Source organism: Camelus dromedarius, chromosome 7, assembly GCF_036321535.1.
Source record: "Camelus dromedarius isolate mCamDro1 chromosome 7, mCamDro1.pat, whole genome shotgun sequence".
Lineage (NCBI taxonomy): Eukaryota > Metazoa > Chordata > Mammalia > Artiodactyla > Camelidae > Camelus > Camelus dromedarius.
The window spans coordinates 70,631,445-70,653,807 of record NC_087442.1 but is presented as its reverse complement, the minus strand read 5'-3'; the positions used below and the strand labels follow the sequence as shown (position 1 = coordinate 70,653,807).

General features: G+C 45.5%; 1 protein-coding gene and 1 long non-coding RNA gene across 12 annotated transcripts in view; one reads left to right on the top strand and one right to left on the bottom strand.

Annotated features, from left to right (window-relative positions):
* Positions 1-7,483: 7,483 nt before the first annotated feature.
* The window catches only part of LOC135321709 (uncharacterized), a 45,841-nt gene continuing 30,961 nt past the window's right edge, over positions 7,484-22,363 (top strand). For 3 of the 6 annotated variants that reach the window (XR_010381719.1, XR_010381720.1, XR_010381715.1), the window contains exon 1: positions 7,484-7,952. This is a non-coding gene — a long non-coding RNA (uncharacterized LOC135321709). Of the gene's footprint in view, positions 7,953-8,281; positions 8,470-19,190; positions 19,786-22,363 lie in introns of those variants that run through there. The other 3 variants (XR_010381718.1, XR_010381716.1, XR_010381717.1) reach the window with 2 other exon arrangements.
* CACNA2D1 (calcium voltage-gated channel auxiliary subunit alpha2delta 1) overlaps positions 8,492-22,363 on the bottom strand; it is a 425,079-nt gene continuing 411,207 nt past the window's right edge. For all 6 annotated transcript variants that reach the window (XM_064487623.1, XM_064487624.1, XM_064487625.1 and 3 more), the window contains one exon: positions 8,492-12,708. In XM_064487623.1, the coding sequence (XP_064343693.1) occupies positions 12,592-12,708 (117 nt within the window). In that variant the 3' untranslated portion in view covers positions 8,492-12,591. The remainder of the gene's footprint in view (positions 12,709-22,363) is intronic.

The window sequence follows — 22,363 nt, the reverse complement described above, 5'->3', positions numbered from 1 at the left end:
CTGTTTCAGACTGCAGATTGGATTTCACGTCAAATCTGTTTTCTCCTCTCCTTCATCGTTTGTTTATTTGTTGTGAATCTCCCAGTACTGGAATGATAAGGGCTGAAGTCTGGGGTACAAATGTCCATACAGACAGGCTTGAATGTCCCCTTGTCCCCTCCAGGTCTTGGATGGGAAGATAGGCAAAATAAGAGCAGGTTAGATTTTGCTAAGATAGGCCAAAAAACAATGATTTTAACAGCAGTAGAGTGTGGAATCTTTGTTCCACATCTCTGCACTCTGGATATAGGCTGATAAAGCAGCTACTATGTCAGAAGTGTTGCTGGTATGTGTGATGGAAGAGAGTTCTAGAAAGGTAACAATTACATGATGCTGCCTCGAAAAAGACACATATCACTTTGTCTGATAGTTCTTTGGGCATCGCTAATTCTTTGCCATCAGCAACGAATTTGCTTGGGAGTGAGTTTGGATTGAATGTAAATAGTGTGTGTAAGATTAGGAAAAGGGAGATGGATGTCTGAGGACAGCTACTCCGTACTTATACTTCACTGTATGTCACTGCTGTTGTCTAATTCTATACTTTAGAGCAGCTCCTCACTGAGGTAAGAGCTTCTCTATGAGAGCTTGCTCCTGCCTCCTTTCCTTATGGCATATTCTGGGGCGAAGCTTCTCTGTCTCTTCAGGAAAATAGTTGATCTGTCTTATTGGTCAGTGATGCTCACTCCCCAGCTCCTGTTCTTCTTGGTGTTACGCTTTTGTCTTCTGTATAATTCTCTCCGTTTATTTCAGAGGAATCTTACAAAGAAGGGGGGCAAAGTATGTATGGTGTCAGACATCTGAATCTGAAGTCAGAATCCTTTTTTCCCTTTTCGGTGTGATAGTGTATTCTGTCATTGAGACACACAGAAGTATAAGGGAAAACATGCCAAGTAGTTTGAGATCAGCCCTTTTCATAAATCCTACATGTGTCGCCGGTCTATTGCTACTAGATTTGCAGGAGAAATGTAATATGAAAATTTTGATGTTACTGCTATTTTACTGAGATAACTGGCCCTTGTTGTGAGGAAGCTTAGGATCTGTCCGGGTGGGGGGAGATGCATAACAGTGTAATGGTTTAAAATTATAAAACAAGTGTGGACTTACAGAGGATGCACTGATGATTGTTACCGGTGAAGTGGAAGGAAGTGTGCATAGGAGAAGCTGTGTGTGAGAAATTTGAATAAATGAGATTGGTGCAAAAGGAAGTTTAGGAGTCAACTGAACCGTTAGACTAGATACGTGTTTGTTGCCCACAGTCTGTTTTCTTGGCCTAGCACATGTAAGCCTTTGAGTTGAAGCTGTGTTTTCGGATTGATCCCTATTTCTGTATTTTCCCCATGAATTTTCCTGCTGACATGGAGATTCACATGAGACAGTACTCTGTACCCTTTTATCCCATAGGCACAGGAAACTCAGTCTTGACAAATGGACTCATTATGTCTCCTCCAATTGAGTGCTTCTCCTGATTTCCAGTACCTTGTGATCGTTGCACCACATATCTGGAATCCTGGGTAAGTTTTAGATCAATTTGCTTGCTGTTAGGGGTCTATTGGTTCAGTAAGGAAGGCTGACTGAAATCTGCAGAATTCATGTCATTAGGATTTGCTCTCTTAATATCCTTTGTGTGCAACATAAAGCGGTGTTCATTATTTTGTCACGGTGCGCATTACATCCTTAGTACTTGGTTGTTTTAAAAGTGGAAGTGTGTACGTTTTGATTGCCTTCTTCCAATTCCCAGCACGCCCCCCATCTTGTCTGGTAACCACAGATCTGGAGTCTTTTTCTAGGAGTTTGTGTTGGAAGTATAATTGACCTCCACACTGTATTAGTTCCTGATACACCACCGAGTGATTCAGGATTTCTACTCATTTTTAAATGATCACCACAGTAAGTCTAGTTATGATATGTCATCATGCAAACATAGAGTCATTGACTGTCACCCCAGTGCTGTACATTGCATACCCATCACTCGGTTGTTGTGCAACTGGAAGTTTGTACTTTGTAATCTCATTTGCGTATTTGTTTTGTCCCCCCACCCCCTTCTCCCCTCTTAGCTATTTTTTTGTTTTTTGTGTCTGTGCGTCGGTTTCTGTTATCTTATGTTTGTGCATTTGTTTTGTTGTTTGTAGATTACAGATGTCGGTGAAATTGTGCACTCTTTGTCTTTATCTGTCTGACTTATTTTACTTAGCATAATACCCTTTTGGTCCGTCCGTGTTGTCGCAAATGGCAAGATTTCATTCATCGTCGTGGCTGAATGGGATTCCGTTGCACATGTATACCACATCAGTGTCACCATTCATTGTTTGATGGGCACTTATGTTGCTTCTGTTTCTGGGATATTGTAAGCAATACTGCAGGGAACATAAGGGTGCATATATGTTTTCTAAGTGGTGGTTTTATTATCTCCAGATATGTACCCAAGCGTGGAATTGCTAAATCATGTATTTCCATTTTTAATTTTTTGAGGAATCTCTATTGTGTTTTCCGTAGCCACTGCACCAGTTTACATACCCGCTAATTGTCTAGTAGGAAGGTTCCCTGTTCTCCCTGTCCTCACCGACAGTTGTCGTTTGGTGTCTTTTTGACAGTAGGTATTGTAGCAGGTATGAGGTGATGTCTCATGGTGGTTTTGAGTTGCATCATTGTGGAGATCAGTGATGTCGAAAATCTTTTCATTTGCCTGATGTCCATCTGTATAGCTTCCTTGGAAGAATGTCTATTCCGATCCTGTGCCCGTTGTTGAAAAATGTGCTAGGTCTTTAAGTGCCGAGTTGCATGAGTTTTGGGATGTTTTGGATATTAGCCCCTTATGAGTCATTTGATTTACCAATACCTTGTCGGAGTCAGTAGCTGATCTTTTCAGTTTGTTGATAGTTTATTTCACTTTGGAAAAGCTTTTAGGGTTGATATAGTCTCATTTGTGTATGTTTGCTTGTATTGAGCTTGGGATAGAAGACAGATGTAGGAAAATACTATGGAGACTAATGTCAGAAAGTGTGTTGCCTGTGTTTGCTCTCATAAGGTTTGTGGTTTCAGGTCTTAGAGGTAAGTCTTCAATCCATTGTGAATTTGTTGTTGTGCATGGTATGAGAGAGTAGTTCATTGTGACTCTTTTCCATGTAGCTGTCCAGGTTCCCCAGTCCTGTGTATTGAAGAGGCCATCTTGGCCCCATTGTATGTTATTGCCTTCTTTGTCCTAGATTAATGGTCCAGAGAAGGGTAGGTTCATTTCTGGCCTCTCTGCCTTGCTCCATTAATGTGTGTGCTTATTTTTGTGCGTGGACCAAAGTGTTGTGATTCCTGTGGCTGTGGCATATAGTTTGTAATCAGGGAATGTGGTATGTCCAGCTTTGTTCTGTGCTTTCAAAATTATTTTGGCTATTCAGGGTCTTTTGTGGTTCCATACAAATTGTAGATGTATTTGTTATGGTCGTGTTAAAGATGCGTTAGTATTTTGATAGGAAGTGAAATGAATGGTCAGGTAGTCTTGGGTAGTATGGGAATTTTAAAATACTCAGTGTTCGAATTCAGGAACGTGGTATATGTTTTCATGTGTGTCATCTTTAGTTTCTTTCGTTACTGCCTTATAGTGTGTGAAATAGAGGTCTGTTACCTCCGTAGTGAGAGTTACTCGTAGGTATAGTAGTGTCTTGAATGTGATGGTAAATGGGATTCTTTGCCTAATGTGCCTGTGTTTTTAATGGTTTTTAATTTAACATGTCCATAGTATTGTAATGTGTTAGAAAGGAGCACTGGCTGAATACGGAGGACAGAAAAGTGTAGAGTTGCATGTGTGTAAAATGTAGGACATCATTTACAGTAGTGATGTAATGCAGAAGTCCCAAAAATGCTTAGCAGAGTATTATAAAATTGGACAGAATAACATTTGGTTGGAGTAGGGCACATAGATGTTGAGGTTTCAGTCACCATCGGATTTATTGAGTGGGTGCACATGGTTGTCCAGGGCCCTTGTGATTGTAAGGTGGCATCTATTACATCAGCGGTAATACTGTGAAGGTATTTGGTAAACATTTGATGTAGGTAACGAAATGAGTGAAACGTGGCTTTAAATTCTACAAATTTGCAGTAATTGTAGAGGTCACTTTTCCACAGTCTCTTATAATCTTATTTAGTGCCCTATGATTTTTATACGTTAGGAAGTACACAGTAAAGTTTGCATCCTTTTTAAGTTAAAATTGTAGTGGAAACATTTTCCTGTTGCTACGTAATGTGCATAATTATCCATTTAATGAGTGCAGAATGTTCTGTGAAGTTGTGAGGCCATAATCCATGTCACCATTCTACTCTTCCTGTATCTGTAGGGTTTTTTTAAGTGAAGTATAGTTGATTTACAGTGGTGTGGTAGCTTTAGATGTGCAGTGTGATGAGCCAGACATTATTGCAAATTACACTCCATTGTATGTTAGAAGAGCCTGTGTGTAATTCCCAGGCTATACAGTATATTCTTGTTGCTTATCTATTGTATATAGATTTGTGTCTGTGAATCTCATAGTCGTAAGTAGTTCCTCCCGTTTCCAGTCTGTGCTTTCACAACCGCAAGTTTCTCTTATCTGTGAGTCTGTATCTGTGTTGTACATACTGTCGTTTGTGTTTTTTCTTAGATTCCACAATGAGTGATATCATATAGTATTTGTCTGTCTGTGTCTGTTTTATGTTGCTGAGGATAATAATGTCTAGTTTCATCCAGATTGCTGCAAGGGCAGTATTTCATTATTGTTTCTGACTAATGTTCCATTGTGGTTGTGTATATCTTAATCCAGTCAGCTGTTTGATAGGCAGTTGGTTTTTTTTTTTGCATATGTTGAGTATTGTAAAATGTGCTGCTTATGAAGAGTGGGGTACATGTGTGTTGTTGAATGAATGGTTTCCTGTTTTGTGGATAAATACTCAGGAGTGGGATTGCCGGATCATATGGTAGTTCTGTTTTTAGGTCGTTTGAGGCCACTCCCTGCTGTTCACCTCAGTACTGCAGATATGTAGTTTCCCATAAGGAGTGCGTTAGGGTTCTGTTTTTTCACAGTCTCACCAGCACTTATTATTTGTGGTCTTTTTGATGATGGCCGTTCTGGCAGGTGCTATGTGGTAGTTCATGGTGGGCTTGATTTTCATTTCTGTAATCATTAGTGATGTTGGGCAGCCTTTCATGTGCCTGTTAGCCATGTGAGTGATGTCTCTGGAGAAATATCCTGTGTATGGCTGGTGCCCATGTGCTAGAGTGGATAGTTTGTGGGTTTGGTACTGAGCTGTATAAGCTGTTCATATATGGTGGATAGTAAGCTATTGGAGGTCACATGGTTTACAAGTATTTTCTCCAGTTCGGTAAGCTGTGTTTTCATTTTGTGTATGGTTGTATTTGCTGTGTAAAAATCTGTAACGTGTTTTAGGTGCAAATTGTGTATGTTTGCTTTTATGTCTTTTGCTTTGGGAAACTTGTCTAGAGAAGCACTGCTACAATGTATGTCAGAGAATATTTTGCGTCGGGTCTCCTCTAGGAGTTTTGCGGTGTCATGTGTTGTGTTTGAGTCTTCAGGGCAGTTTGAGTGTATTTGTGTGTGTGCCATGAGGGAGGGTCCTGACTGCCCTGATGGACATGTGGCTGTCTGGCTTTCCCCACAGCAGTTTTTGAAGAGACTGTTTGCTGCATTGTGTAGTTTTGTGTCAGCTGTTGAAGATGAATTGCCTATAGGCGTGTGGGTCTATTTCTGGGCTCTGTATTCTTTTCCGTTGATGCCTATGGCTGTTTTGTGCCAACCGCACACTGTTGTGATACTCCTCTTTATAGGAGTGTCACAAGTCTGGGAGGGTGACGCCTCCAGCTTTATTCTGTTGCCTCAGAGTTGCTTTGGCAATTGTGAGTCTTTTGTGATTGCTTATAAATTTTCGGATTGTGTGTTGTAGGTCTGTGAAAAATGTCCTGGGTAATTTGAGAGGGATTGCAGGAAGTCTGTCGGTTGTCTTGGGCAGTATGGGCATTTGAAGGATACGGAGTGTTCCAAACCAAGAGCCCAAAAGCATGGGGGATCTTTCCATGTCTGTGAGTCATCTGTCCTTTCGTTAATGTTTTGTAGTTTTCCAAGTGTTAGTATTACGGCTCCTTGGTCAGAGTGATTCCTAAGTATTGTTGTGCTATGTGCTGTGCATTGAGGATATCAGTTGGTTATCGTGGCAGTCCAGCAGTGTAGTTACTGTTATTCTGTGTTATGATCGAGGAAACTGAGGGTGGGAAGCATTATGGAATTTGCCTATGGTTCTGAAGGTGATATGTGGTAAATCCAAGTGTAAACAGCAGACTGCATGTATTTCTTGGCTTTATTGCCTTTCCGAGGTACTAGGTGTATAGGTATCAGATTTAGGGATTTTAGAGATGAGTATAATTTTGAAAGTAAAAAAGGAGGGTCATGGCAGCTAAGAGTAGGTTATTAAGAATTTCACTATTTACAGTAAGTATCGTCAAGTGCCGCACAGTGTGACAAAGGAAAGGTCGTGTGTTTGGTGCGCCGTTCAGGAGAAGCGAGTGTGTGTGAAGAGCGGTCCCTCTCAGTGTGGGGAGGTGGGGATGTGGGTGCAGCCGAGGCATGGTGCAGTGTTCTGATGTGCATGAGGGTGATCTGCGGTCAGTGCTGAGGACGTGGTGGCGTGGTCCTGAGTCTCAGAACCTGGTGCGATTAGGGTGAAGCGTTTTGGAAGAGAAAGCAAGCACCTGAGAAAACTCAAAGTGTGGGAAAAATTTTCATGAGTATGCCTTTTGATGTATATTTTTAATGTATTAATTACAGTGTGTAGGCAGATGGTTGAGTGCAGGTTTATGGTTTCAAGTATTCACAGCAGAAATGGAAAAAATGCCCTATGTGTCATTATAGTAACTTGTGTTGAATATGCATTGTGATGTGTGGGACGCAATATGTAAATACTAGGTTGAAGCTGGCACAGGTGAGTCTGGTATATGGTGACTGATTTTGTGTTTCATTGTTATAGTAGATATGACCCTGTGATAGAACTGGGTCAGACAGCAAATTATATAGGATTTCCATTTGTGGCAGAGATATCAGTGTGTGTCGGAAATGCGTGTATGTAAAAAATGGAGGCCACGTAAAGGGTATTAAAATAAGTAGCATTGTTGGTTATATATCAATGTATGGAAAATTGTGTCGGAGCTTTGTGAATAACTCCGCTGTGAGATAGGAGGAATTTGAGAATCACAAAAGGCCCAAGAGGTTAAATGTGCTACAGAGTCACACCAGTTACTAGGAAGGTTCAGCGGTCGTGCGAAAATGGAGGTCAGAGATAATGTGCCGTTCAGATCAGAAAATCTGAGGCCTTGTGGAGCAGATTGCGAGAAGACACTGCCAGTCGGTGTCTGAGGTAGGAGAAAAAAATATTGTAAATGAAGGATTATAACTCTTAGCAGTATAGGGGCGAATGGGCAGCGTTGCATATGTGAGTATTCTGTTAAGTAGAGGTGTTCTGAGTTTGTTTGCAGGCAGAGGGAAGGAAGCTTGCAGAGAGGGCAGACTGAGTATGTTTGAGGAAGGAGAAATGATCAGGCAAGGTTCGAAGGGAAGAGGTGGGGATGGGATTAAGATGATTGATAGAGGAAGTGAGCGTCTCGGGGGAGTAGCAGGATCGATTAAGGAGATAAATAGGTACAGAGTGAAGCCAGATCTTCAAAAAGGCAATGTTATCCGCCTTACCCTGTAAAGTAGGATTGTCTTGTTAGCCTGCCTTGGTCAGCAAGTAGGGGTCCCACCGTCAGTAAGCACCGGCAGTGCTGCGTACGTAACGCAGCCCTCCCGTGTGGAGGTGTTTCCTGTCTTATGGGCGTCCTCAGAAGGAAAAGCAGGCCTGCATCATATTGGATTCGAGACAACGTGGGACTCAGTACTTATTAGGTGAGTGTAGGAAGGCCCGCGGTAAGGTGGTGTCAAGGTCAGAGGGTCAGAGCAAGGTGTTTTTTGTAACTGTTAATGCTGTACCTCGTTGTTGAAGCTTGTGTTTGCTATGAAGACGCTGGGAGAGAGATTTAAACATGAGATGTGTGAAAGGTTTGCAGCTTTCAGGTGTTCTAGGTGCTGTCTTTCAAAGTAGATTCCCCAGGTGGTCAGAAAATATGAAAGTGTTACTGTTTGTGTAGGGAAGAGTTTTGTAACAGCCATCAGAAGTGTGGTTGAATGAGGTCCTCATTGCCTGGGTGACAGAAGCCCATGCGAGGAGGGTCAGAGTTACGCAAAGAAGTTGCAGTGACATGTGTTTGTGGGTTGAGGTTTTCGTTGTGTAAGCACTTTTGTAATCCCAAACTGCATCTCCATAATGTAGAATTCTCTCCCGAGCAAGGCCTGCTTTGTTAAGTAAAGAAGTAAATAGTGTGTATGATAGAGACCGCTGCTGCGTCTTATAACCGGATTTTAAGTAAGTACATAGTGCAGTCTGGTGACTTTAAATGATAAACTTTTATTCTGAATATACTGTTTTTGCGCAAGATGTAACACAACATTTTCTGGGATTATAAATATTTTTATAACAGTATTATACAAATTTTTACAAAATGTTTGTATCAGGCTATTTAATGTACACAAAAGCGTCAAGGGAACATAATAAAGGGGAGAGAAGAGTTTTTGTTCACAGGGCCACTCGGCCTTTTGCGTGGATGCATATTGAGCATTTCCATAGAAGTACCCTAATGGCGGGACGGAGCAGTCACAGAGCACAGGAAAGAAGACACCTTTGTCAGGTCACACTGTAAACTGGACTGGCATCTGTGCAGGACAGTATCTGATTAGTCTCAGTGGAGTGTCAGTAATTTGGTGAACTGTAAGTAAGGAAAGTAGAGGAAACTGTTGGTTAGGGTTGTGTTAGAGTGTGAAAATCTGGGATTTTTTCAAGACATCTAGCAACCTCAGATTTCTGCTTCAGTGGTCTGCTCTGTCCAGAAACGTACATGGGGTATTAGCAATGAGAACAATCTGCTGTGGGGAAACAGGACAAGTGTGAGATCATCGTAAAATATGAGAAAGGGTGGGCCAGTGAAATAGTCATTCTCTTCTACACTGTAGGAAAGTAGTCAGAAGAAGCGTTCTGTTTCACTAGGTCCACCTCTGTACCGTGAGACACTGTCATGTCAACTGATACGATTCGTGGAGTAGGTTAGAGTTGTAAAATAAGACACAGAATGTCAGCTTTGGGGGAGAGAAAGATGTAAAGGAGATGCAGAATACAGGAGAGCATCAAATACGCAAGTAACACTTGGGTTGCAAAGGTCACTTAAAAGGGAGACTGGCTGTTTGAACCCAGTAAGGCCAGTTTTAAAGTTAAGAAACAGAATAGTGTAGGAAAACTTACAAATGGCAGCAACACTGTTTTCGTTTGTTCCAAGGTAGGCAATAACGCCTCAAGCATTAGAAACATGAGAAAGGGTCTTACTGAAATCTTATAGGCCCAGGACCTGAAAGTCTCTACAGTCAAACCTGGTATGTCATGCCATGTTAAAAACCTGGTACAAATGTGGAGCACGATTGGCGTTTGGCAGTAATGCTGGTTGTTGAAAGGAAGGAAGTGTAAAGAAAGCGGTAATGCAACGTTCATTCCTGTGACTCGACAGCAATGCAAGACTCACGTGGATTTTGTTTTGGTGACAAAGTGCAGTAAGCTGTGTGAGTGGAGGACAAAAATGAAAGAAGTGTGAAAGGTTTTTTGTTTGATCTCGTGTCATGTTGAGTCTTTGAAAACCAATATTTATAACAGGCTGTAGTGTAAGGTCTTGTCAACAATTGGAGCTCATAGAAGAATCGTAATGTAAATTGAACAGTTCTATGGGAACTACGTTTCAGAAAACTGTGAGGAGAGCATGAAGCCGAGTAGTAGGCATGAGAGGAAGTTTCAGTCTGAGAGCATGGTGATAGTTCATTTGGTGCCAGGGAGGTCATTGTCATAATATAAATTTATTTTATAACAGAAGACAAAAGGTCCCGGCAAGACTCGGGCATGTAAATACCTTCTGACGGTGAAGGGATTCAAATAGGGCCCTGCGAGGAGATGCCAAGTTTCACTGTGATGAAGACAGCAACAGTGCAGGTGATGAAAATGTAGTAGGTCACTGACAGTAGCCATGAGAATAGATGCAGTAGATGTTAAAGGTGATTGTAAGGTAGTCTGTTGTACGCTGGAAGGAATGCAGTTGTTTGGATGTGTGTCATGTATATACAGAAACTCCCATAGTTAGATATTGTGATATCCCCTTCCCTGCAGTTTCGTGATGTGAAATAGTCTTGGAAAAGGTAACCATAAGTATTAGATGTAAACGTGTTGTTAGTAGAGTGAGGAGTTCCATACTTTTGGAAATCACTGTGCTGTTTTCTAAGATGTCCATACCAGGTACAAATGGGACTGCAAGATCACAGCAATATGTTACAAATGGTCACGGATGGCAAGTCTCTGTGTGATAGTTGGCAAGGTGACTCTATTTCCCTATCCGCTCATTTGTAAAGGGAAAGTTAGTTAATTTGTTTTTTGAGGGGAGCGGCAAGTAGGTTTATGTTTATTTATGTTTTTATTTTAATGAAAGTCCTGGGGATTGAATCCAGCACATTGTACATATGGAAAAGTTATTTTACATAAGGAAATGTACACGAACGGTGCCCAGGGTATATTGGTGGTGGAGGGAATTACAAATACATGCGAAGGGAAAAACAAAAGGAACGCGTCTTTTAACCTATGGTGAAGAATGGATTATATCTTTGATACAGGAAGTGGACTAAGGTGTGCTGGATCATGGGAAAAAAAGAGTTTTGGGTAAAAATATCAAGTAAGGGAACTTGCAGCGTACACACACACCAATAGTTGGCATGGGTGAAAAGAAGAACAAATGCATCCTACCGGTCAGAAAGCCTGCATGCTTCCAGCCTTCCGCAGAGCTAGTCCCTGTGGCTAAGAGTTACAAAGTCAGTGTTTTTTACCGTGTGTTCAAATACGCGTTAGTCCTGAAAATAATGTTTGAAAGCATGAATCTAGTCTGGTCGCATATGACTGTGTAATGAAATATTAAGTTTAGTACGGTAAGCGTTGGTGGTAAGGAGGCTGCATGAAAACAATTCAGATGAAGCAGAATCAAGTATTTGTGTGCATACGGAGAGAGTCAAGGTTTCCTATTTGTTCAGAGTAATTTTAAACCGTTATCAAGCTGGATGGAAGTGTTGGTCAAGTGGTGATACCGTTGAGAATGGAGGGACAAAAGCAGCAGTAGCAGCGGGGAAAGGTGGATTGTATACGCCGCGGTTCCAGCGAACGAAGAGGAAGCCTAGGATGAATCTTCTTTGAGAACATATATGTAGTCTTCCAAAAATAAATGTGTCAAATCTGAGTATGTACTTAAAATATCTGTACATAGGTCTCTCAGGCAAAAGCAGGAGTCTGTATGAAGTCCATGAATTAGCATGTCATCATTCAGCGAATCCAGTCATTCACATCGCACAGTATATTCAGAGTAGTTTAACGACAGATGTAGAAGATGACTTCAGTGCGTTACACTGCAAGGGTCAGGGTCTTACATAGGAATCATGTCACTCAGGGAACCTTTCCACGGACTACAGTCTACAGTAAGAGGGACACAAACCGAAAGGTGAAGCGGCAGCAGCGTCATGCAAAGTCCCCTTGGTTAGCCAGGGTCATGTATTGCAAGAGAAAAGGTTTCCCGTCCCCGCCACGAGCTTTTTCTGGAGCGTTGTCGAATGTCAGGCCAGCACTGCAGAACGATCCGTCCTGTGAACGGAAAGAACGTTAGATGGAAGGCGTGAGTAAGGGCGTACATTTAAGGGGAGCTGTGTCGCAGATTGAAATGTTACCCTCAAGCACCTGTTGTGTAATAATTTCGTAGTAAGTGTTTTCAAGCAACCAAGTCACTACCCCTGCAAATTCACTTGGTCAGCATTCGTGTTCCATTTTTGGCAGAGAAGCCATTCTTTGTAAGGCATTTTATTTATGGGAATTTTTTTGTAGAATAGTAGCCATGTGTCCTTTGATAGTTTACGTGCATGTCAGTTCTCTCAGTGTCTGTGTCTTTTGTTTTCAGTAGTAGCTAGTCAAAGCAGGGAAGCATGTTTAACTGAAGAATAAGTGAGGGTGCAAGTAAGGTTTTTTTCACTTAGATTTTTTTGGGAAAAGGAAAGGAACTGCGGTTGGTCAAAATGTCAGGGCAAAGTCAATACAGTTTGTGTGAGTCATACACAGCTGTTTGGGGAGCCCTTGTACATAGAGTCACCAGCCACGCAACAACAAAGCCTCCCAGTGTCCAGTAGCGCAGGTGGAGAGTTCTGCCGTGATGGTGTTCATGGGTGATGCAGCGCCGACTCGAGGTCCAGGGTCGACACCCCGACGGCCGGCCAGTGGGCGCCGTCTGCGTCAGCGTCGTAGATGGATGCCGTGGGAGGGGCCCAGCGAGTGTTCTGCTGGTTCCTCAGTCGACCGTATTTCAATGCAACCGAGGGCTCACGGTTGGGCAGGGTCCGGAGTTTAATATGTAGATCTGGTTTTACAAGGTCATAGCTGGCAGTGTGTGTTGCCAGATAAAAGCCAAAGTAGTACACACTGGACCCCGAAGATGGACCACAGGGAGGGAGTTAATCCAGAAACGCCACCGCAGTCGGTATAGTCCTCCTGTGGGCAAGAGATGCAGAAAGGAAAACGCTGAAATAGAGTTGTTAGGATGTCTTTCAGAACTCCCCCGGTGTAGTCCACGTGGGAACTCACCGTAGGAAAAGGGTTTAAGTGCGATCCCAGTAGATTGCCCTGTTGTGGGTTTTAGTGTGCAGCAATGTGGGATCAAGTGCTTTCGCTAGGACCAGGTAAGGAGGGCTTTATTAACTGTGGTTGTCGATTCCGAAGACTGTGAAGGAAGGTACTTTCATGATGCAGGCTGTGTGGAGGGATACACGGAAGTGTGACATGGGAAACCGCAACGGTCATAGTATCAGATAGTCTGACAGGTTTTTTAGGAAAGAAGTGAGAACGGAGGTTAACAGTGTGTTCAGTAATTCGGAAGAATGTGTTAATTTGAGCACGTATGGGGAAGAAGGCAAAGTTTGGGGATGGTAAAGGAAAGCAGGTTGAGAAATGAAGTGGTCTTTGGCACAGCCCTTCCATCCAGCGTCACAGGTGAGCGTAGGCTGCTCCACATGTAGCGGCTGAACCTCACGTGGAACTGAGATGAAGTGATGAATGTAGCTGAATCACAAACGAAAGGACACACTGGAAGCAGAAGTGTGGAATTAAGAGTGAAGCTAGCCAGAAAGGTTTGCTGTGTATGGAGAACCATGAAATGGACACTGCAAGTAAGTTCATCAGCTCCCCCACTGTCTAGTGGTGGAGCGTCAGGTGCCCTGGTCAGAGAACCGTGTTCGTTACCTTTTATTCCTGGGTCCTGTCTTTTGTAACATTTTTTACATCTGTAGATTCCTGTGAATGTCATGCATTTAAGTGGAGAGCCCTAGGATCTAATTGGTTTCCTAGCAATTAGAATGTAGTCGTGTAAGAGTCGTCCTCCAGTGGGGAAAGTTGGTTATGTAAGTGGATGGAGGAGTAAAGTTTCGAGTCAGAATAATTGTATAAAGACTGCAGAATCTTAGGAAAGAGTGGCTGTTCTCTGTGCAGTGGGTTGAATGCCATGCCTGCCAGCAAGCAGACGAAATATGTGTTGTGAGGTGAATTCTAAGGCAGCAGTACTCGCTTGAAGACAAGTCTGAGGGACAGGAATGTATTAAGGGAAATGTCCATGTTCAGAGGTGTTTTCATAAAATCGGAAGAGAATCCAAATGAAGGTCAATTCGTAGTCCTCTTGCTACATGAGTTTTCAGGACAACGTGGAATAGTCTCTCCGTGCAATGCTTTCTCAGTGTCTGTGTCTGACACTCGTTCTGGGTTCTGGGTTCCCCTCAAGGTTGCCTGCGTTTCATCCTCGGGGTCTCTGCTGGTGTCGTGTACGTGGGAGAGTTTTTTCTCTCTTAGTTTCTTCTTGTTGTCTGCTCTGTCTCTGGGGGATCCAGCCTTGTAGCTTTTAATTTCATTTCTTTGTTAGTTAGTAAGTGAGAGTGGTAGTCTTTTGAATGTGAGAACTGGAGTGTTTTATGTTAGGTTGCCTGAACGGTCAGTGAGTAATGAAATGGTAAGACAGGGGAAGGGTGCGTGGTGGTGATTCGAGAAAGTTACAGAGCGTGAAAGGAGTCTCCCAGCAAGCTAAGTCACACGTGGCAAAGCGCACGTATGTACGTGTCCGTTGGGGGCAGTGCGTGAAGTCTGCTGTGCTAGTGAAGTGCAGTGTCACAGTGCCATCAGGTGCAGTCCCCACGCTGTAGGGGACCCCCTGACCTCAGTCCTGTAGCTGTGAATGTGCATCCTGGCAGCAGCCTTCCCCTGTGCCTCCCTGCCCCTGGCATCCAGTTCATCTGTCTTTGAGTGTGGGGTGTTTCTTGTTTAGGATTCCCAGTGTAAGCGATGCCGGCAGTATTTGTCTGTGTCTGTGCGAGTTATTTGACTTAGAGTATTGCCGTCAAGGTCCATCCGTGTTGTCAGAGGTGGCCGGAGGTCCTTCCTGTTCATGGCCACAGTTGCCGGTGTAGATGTATAGTGCAGCGTCTGTGTTCGGTGAGCCGTCAGTGGCCATGTAGGTTGTGTCCGTGTCCTGGATGTGGTTGAGTACTGGTTGATGGGAGCAACACGGGGGTGCAGAAACGCATCTGATAGCCTGTGTTCGTTTCCTCTGCGTAGCACTGCAAAAGTGGAGTTGCCGGATCACATGGCCATTGCAGTGGTAAGTAAGTGCCTGGAGGAACTGAACTGCAGTATGGGTTTTCATAGTGGCTGTACGAGGTTACAGTTGCAGTAGCCATGTGTCAGGAGTCCGTTGTCGCCACGTGTTTGCCAGCATTTGGTGTGTGTTGTCTTACTGATTTTACGCGTAATGAAAGGTGTGAGGTGATCATCTACTGTGGATTTGATTTGTGTGTCTCTGATGAGTAGTTGAGTATCGTGGCATGTGTGCGTTGGCCGTGTGTATGTGATGTTTGTACAAATGTCTTTAGAGATCCTCTGCTCGTGGTGAAGTCAGATGGAGTGTGTGTTGGATACTGAGGAGTGTCAGTTCTGTATGTATGTTGGATACGGGCCCTGTCTGAGCGTGAGCAGGGAAGGTTTCATGTTAGTCTGTAGGCTGCCTAGTCAATTGGTTGGTTTCCGTAGCTGTGCAGAAGCGTTAAGTTGGAGGTGGTCCGAAGGTTTTACTTGTGGTTTTGTTGCTATTGCTTTTTATGGTGAGAAATGTGAAAAGTCATTCTCAGGACCAGTACCAAGGAGGAATCTCCCTATGTATGTGCTGAGGTGTATGGTTTGGTTTCAGGTCTTATGTTCAAGTCAGCCGTGAATGGTTTGTTGTGTTTGGTGTGTGGAGTGAGATAGCGTTTAGCGTCATCCTGAGGCCTATGGCTGTTCTGGTTTCGTAGTGCCACTTACGGAGAAGACTGGCCTTTTCCCATGGCTCTTTTGTCATAAGGTAATGTACCATGTATGCCAGGGGAGCGTGTGGACTCCCTGTATTGTGTTCCATTGATGTCTCTGTCGGTTTCATGCCACTGCCGTTGTAGTTTGAGAAGCATAGGTATGTAATGTAATGTCACATCAGGGCGTGCGGTGTGTTCCGCTCTGGGTTGGCTGAAGTGTGCCATGGCTGTGGCCGTTGGTTGCGGTGTCACTCGTAGTGCAGGATGACTGTAACTGTGTGGAACAGGCCCTGGCACTGTTGATGCGGAAGTCGCTGAAACGGTGGATCGCAGTCGGTGGTGTGGACATTTTAGCAGTGTAAGTGTTTTAATCTGTGAGCACTGAGTCACTTTCCACGGATGTGTGTTGTCCTCGATGTGTTGCAGTGATGGCAGGTGTCCGTGCGTAGGTCTTTCACGTCCTCGGTTACGTGTGTTGTTAGGTGTTCCATTCATGCGGATGCCCTGGCACGTGTAGGTGCTGTGGTGGTGTGTCTGACAGTGCGGTCTCAGTGCCGTGGCGTGCGACGCGCGGCCGTATAGTGCTGTTGGATGGCAGTGTTCCTCATTGTGTTTGTTCATGAACTCTTGGCAGAGTGTCTTGGTGGAGTTCCCTGGGTGTTCTGTGTGTGATGTCATGGAATCTGCAAACGGAGAGAACAGGCATTCTTCCTTTCCAGTGTGGATGCGTTTTATGTATTTGTCTTGAGTATTTGCTCGGTCTCAGACTTCCAGCCTCATGTTGAATAAAAGTGGTGAGAGTGGCCACCCTTGTCGTATTCCTGATATTATAGGGAAAGCTGTGAGGTGTCACCAGTGTGTTCGGCGTTAGGTCGGTAGGTGTGGGTGTGTCGTGTATGAAGTCTATGATGCTGATGTGTGTTCCCTGTAGATGTAGTGTATGGAGGGTTTGTGTGATCTATGATGAATTGTGGTAAGTGGTTTTCTGGCATGTGTAAGATGACTGTGTGCATTGTAGCCTGTGTTTGGTGAACGTGTGTATCGTATCAGTTGACTTGTGGGTGGTAAAGCATCCTTTTGTCCCGGGGGTGAATTTCACTTGTTCATGGTGCGTGACCCATTTAATGTGCTGTGGAATGTGGTCTGCTGATAGACTGGTGAGGATTTTACTATGTGTAGTCTGTGCGTAATAAATAAGAAAGGCTGTATTGCAGAGGTAACTTTCTGCATGTGTGTAGTGTACATGCACTGTCATAACGCAGTAAGGAACTGGAAAGGCTTGACCCTGCTGCAGGAAGTGTAAGTGGCCAGTTGGGAGGAGGTGTGAAACATGCAAGTCAGGGCCCTGAGCACAGGGAAGGGAAATATGCGAAGGACGCTCACAGTTCAGGGGCGTCCTGCTGCGGTGTGTCAGAACCCGGAAGCAGTGTTTTGTCATTTGTTGTAATTTGGTTGAAGAATATTATAAGTGCCATGAACAGGCCGAATCAGGCTTTTCCAGGTTTTGGAAGGGTAGTATGGTTGAGCCCAAGCAACTCGTAGTGCACATCTGTGAGGTTTCTTTGTGATGAAGTGAGCATTGTATTTGCACAGTTCTGAAGTGGCTCTTAAAACCTTGGAAGACAGACAGTTGTTTAGGCTCCTGTGTGAAAGCAGCCCGGTTAGCAAAGAAAGGAACACTGGCCGTTGTATCATGGGCACGTCACAGCCATTGTCGTGTAGGGCTGTGGCCTGTGGTGGAAGGGGACGGAGGGTGGCCTAGGGAAATGTACTGGGGAGTGTTCGGTCCTCCTATTTTTTGGCAGAGGTTGGAAGGACAGGTATTAAGTAGGCTTTGAATCTTTGGCGGAATTCAGCAGTGAAGTTGTCTGGTCATGGATGGTTGGTGGGAGGTTTTTGATCAGTGATGCGATGTTCTCAGTGGTACGTGGTCAGTTCACAGAGTAGCTATGTTTGAAGGATTCAGTGGTGACGGGGGTGTTTCTAGGGTTTGTCCACGTCTCCGAGGTGGTTCAATGTGTTGGTATAGGAAGTGTCACAGCGGTCTGTTACGATCTTTGGTGCCTCTGTGTCAACTGTAACAGGTCCTCTGTCGTTTTGGGTCTTATTTGGGGTCACGGCTTTTTTCTTTGTTGGTGAGCGTAGGTAGCGGTCCTCTGTGTTGCCGTGGTGGTAAAAGAGGAGCACCTAGATGTAGTGATCTGGTGCGCTGGCTGTCATGGGTCATGCATGGTATTGTGCTGTGATGTGTGTTTTCTGCCTTCCTCTAGCATTGGGCTGTGTGACATCGGTGAGATAGACAGATATAAATGTAGCTCGTTCATTTGCGAGGTGTGTTTTTGGTCGTAATGGCGGTGTTTGTGGCTGTGAACTTGTCTTTTTCTCAGGATGATCTGCCCATTGGTGAGAGTGGGGCAATGAGCTGCGACGGTACTGATGTGATGTTGTCTTGTCTGTGTGTTTCCCTGCGAGTGCTGTATGTGTTGTATGTGTCTGTGTGGGTGCTGTGATGGGTGCAGTAACACGTGAGAATGCAGATGCGTGTGTTGGATGGGGCGTTTATGAGTTTGGAATGAACTGTGTGTGGTGTAATAGTGTTTGTGTTGGAGTCGGCTTTGTCCGTGTGTGCGCCTGTGTCAGCGTTTTGTTCATTTCCATGTTCACGGAGTGTATGTTGCCATGACAGTCTGTGTGTGTCGTTAAGGCTGAAATGTAGATGGGATGTACTGGTACGTGGCATGTAGTGGTATCTTTTGTGTCAGTGGGCCTATCTGTGCCGTGGGAGTGGCAAGTGTAGTCCATAGGCTTGTAAATGAGTTTCTGATTGATAGACAGACAGTAGGTGAGTTCCTAGTGGAGTTTAAAGTGTGTTCAAGTACTTTTGAAGTGTCTTTGCTCTGTGTGTGTTCCTGTTGTTTGTTTGCATGTGTCGTGTGAGGACTGTCTATGGTGGCGTGCAGAGAGCCCTATTTGTTCCTCGTTTGTATGTTTGATGTAGACGGTGGCTGGGGGGCTGCTAGGTGGCCTGGGGAAAGCAGTTTGGCGTGTACAGGAGTTGGTTTTCTGTTTGGCACAACACAAGGTCAAATGCATGCTGAAGCTCTGCACTGTTGCTCTCGCCCTCCGTGGTTTATGGCTGTGAGGCCCTAGCTGACATGTTTGTAGTCTGTGTGTGCTGAGTGTGGTAGGATGGATGGATGGATGGATGGGTAGATAGATAGAGAGATAGATTACATAGATAGAGAGTTTTGCTGCATGTGTGCTGGAGCTTTCATACTGGATATAGAAGTGCGTAGTCTGCCGTCAGGACAGTAGTGTGTGAAATAGGAGTAGATTTACCTGTGCCAGTGAGAGGTATGCTGTTATGTTTGCCCGTTAGTTGTTACTACTATTTTGGTGTTGCCTAAAGGAGTGTCTGTCTTAAGCATTTCGTATACGGCCAGGTCCGTAAGTGGTGCTCCATGTGTCAGGTTTTTGCTGCCTGCAGAAGTCTGTCAGTCATTCTCCTTGTGTCCTGAGGGACAGGTTGGTGGGTATGGTCGGCGGGCAGGCCTGGCTGTCTGTCAGTCATGTGACTGTGTTGTGCAGCGTCGTGTAGGGCCGTGCAGGGTGCTGGAAAGATGCTGTGGACCATGGAGGCTCCTTTCTGTGTAGGAAGTTGATGATGTGCAGTTGCTGCTGTGAAGATTCTCTCCGTGTCTTTTGCACTTGTGATCATGGGACTGCCATGCATGGTTGTGTGGGTCTGTTTGTTTGTGTTTTCCACATGTATTGGGAGGTCAGGGACATGTTGTGGGAGGTGTGAGGACGGCAGCATGTGGGTGTAGTGCATGTGTGTGCTGCGCAACGAGGCCCAGCCTGGAAGGGGTGGACAGCGGTCTTAGGTGTCCAAAGGCCGATGTGTGTTTTGTGGTGAGAACCTGTACGATGTAGTGTCGGAGGAACTGTGCAGTGCGTGACGCGGTCGTAGTGAGGAAGTGCAGGAAGTGAGCTGTGGAGCTCCGGAACGTACGGCTCTTACGGCAGGAAGTGTGTGCCAGCTGCGCAGCCCGTGTGCCTCACACCCTCGGCAGTACCGTGGTTGTCAGCAGTCTGCTCTCTGTGTCTGTGAGGTCGGCTCTGTTTGTTAGATGGCACAGAGACGCGAGCTTGCAGGGATCCTGTGTGTGTGTAAGTAAGCTCTGCCCTGTGCCGGTGACTGGAAGAGTGGAAAGGTCCCACGAGTAAATGGAAGGTGAACATGGTGAGGGGATACACATATGTGTTATGCTGTGATCGCCCAGGTAGCGGTCATCAGCAGTTCTATGAGGTTGTATGAGTGTCTGTCTTGTCTTTTGTTTGTTTGTGTCTAATAAATAGTTGGAGTAAGCAATCCGCAGCGTGCTAGCCAGCGTCAGCGTTGTGCAGTAGTGTCGTCTGCGTTGGGTGGGCGGCGCGGTAGCTCTCCAGGGCAGGGTCGCTCGTCGGTGTGAGGGAGTCCTGTGGAGCCGTCTCAGTCCTGTCCGGTGCTCATGAGTCCCTTGTAGTTGCTATGTATTCTGGTTTCCTGAGTGAGTGTGGCTGTGTGGATTCCACGCAGGGGGGATGTGGAGCATGAGTGCTGTGTGTGAGGGAGGCTCCCTAGCCCCGTGCGGTGCAGGCGCACCCACGTTGGGGCAGTTCACACCATGCTCTGTTGTTTCCTGTTGGCCAAGTTTCGTGTGTGTGTGTGTCAAGTCAAAAGTCGTGTTTGTGGTGCTTATCTGGTCGTTAGTAGAGGGACATGTCGGTTGCTTCCGTGAGAGCAGTGGTGCAATAAATGTGGGTGTGCAGGAAAGTGTTCCAAATCGTGGTATGTATGGGTTGTGTTGTTTTCAGTCTTTTTGCTCTTGGTTTGGATGCTTCAGTGGCCTGGTGTTGAGCTGAATACTTGTTCCTGCCGCATGCAGTCTGCTGCATGAGTGTCTCTGTAAGTAAGTAAGTAGGATTTCTAAGCTGTGACTGTGTCCTTTAGGTCTCTGATGTCTGTGTGGTGGTGCTCTATGTTTCCTTGAGGAGGTAGTCCTGTAGTGTGTGCACGGCTCCCCTGAGCTGGGTGACCATGTTTGTTTGTTTGTTTGTTTGTTTATGAACCCTGGTTAGGAATCTTTTTTTCTCCCTTTCCGGCAGTGTTGTGTGTCTTGTCTTGTTGAGGTTGGTGTGTGGAATGTGGCCTTCTCTTGGCAAGTCTGTTTTCCCTTGTCTTGCTTGTCCTTGATGCTAGGTGTTTGTTTGTTGGTTGCTGTGCAATAGGGAAAATAGCCGCCTCGCTTAGTGGAATGGAGGTTTTCGTTGTTGGTGTTCACTAGGTGAGGGGGTGGCAGCACCTGTCCTTGTGCGTGTCACAGTGACGTCACTCAGCACGTTGATGCAGGCTGATGGGAGGTTGGCCGTGAGGGCAGCAGCGTTTAAAGGTAGCAGATAGATAGATGGATAGACAGGTAGATAGATACCTTTCAGGGAAGGAAGGAGTGAGAGATGGGTGCGTGCCTCTCGTCCGTCTGTGCGGGGCCCTGAGGGGCCAGGCGGGTGAGAAATGGGTCCTGTGGTGCCGGTGGATGCCAGGCCTGCTGGGGTGTGCAGCCCTGCCGTGAAGGCTGTGTGTGTAGTGCAGCCGCCCTGGAAGCTGGGATGCCCGAGGTGTGCACAGGCTTCTCTGCAGGAGCCACCAGTGCCTGGAGTGAGTGAGTGAGTCGGAGGATGTGTATGTGCGCCTTCTCCTGTCTGCAGGGTGAGTGGCCGGAGGGCCCAAGGGCAGCTGCTGTGGGGTGCGGCATTTCTGTCTGCTGTGTCCTCCCTGAGCTGTGGGAGGCTTGGCAGGGTGAGTGAGTTCGTTGGAGTCAGTCTGTGAAGAGGAGGTGGGTGCTTGTTTTGTGTGTTTGTTTTTTGGGCCCCAGTGGATGCCAAACCCGTTAGGCTGTCAGTGCTTAGATCTTTGGGGGCGCATCTTTGGGGTGAGAGAGTCTTGAAATGTGGGTGCTTGGAGTTCAGTGCAAATCGGTTTGTGGCTCAGGGGGAACGTGGGCATAGTTAGTTCCCTCCGAAATGGATGTTGCTGTGCGGAGTGAGAGAGTGAGTGAGTGAGTTAGGGTTATGGAGTGATGGGGCGTTGGGCTTGCCTTCTGTCCTAGTCAGGTGTCCCGGGGGTCGGGGTTGTGCCACTGCCTGTCAGTCATTCAGTCAGACGGCTTTCTTTGTGTGTCTGTGTCTGTTTGTTTCAGAGGGAAGTGGTCTGTGGGTGGCAGTGGGTTTGGTGTGTGTGTGTGTATAGAGGCAAATGGGAGCCCTCCTGTGTGGCAGTGTTTTGGTCCCGGAGCTGAGGTAGGTAGGTTGTTTGTTAGTTAATTAATTAGTAAGTTAGTGACACTGTGGTGTTTGTTTGTGAAGCTCTGAGGGCAGCTGTTGCCTCCGCTGGTACTGAGCACAAGCTCAGCTCCCTCTTCTATAGGTGTCTGTCGGTTTGTTTGTCGTCTGTGTGACTGACTGACAGACAGATGTCAGGCTGGCGCGCACATAGTTGTGTGAGCGTCCCTGCTGGGAGGAGTGGGTCCAGTCCAAGGGGATAAGGCATATGGGACGTCTCCATTTGTGTCTGTCAAGTGAATGTAATGTGTCTGTCTGTCAGTCAGTGGTCAGGACGGGGAGGAGGAGCCCTGGAGCCGTGGTTCTCAGTAGGATTGTATGTAGAGGGTGAGTGAGTAAGTAAGTAAGTAAAGTTAGTGAGTAATGTAATGTAAAGGAAACTAAAGTAACTAAGTAAACTAAAATAAGTAACTAACTGTTACTTTTTTGAGGGGGTGTGT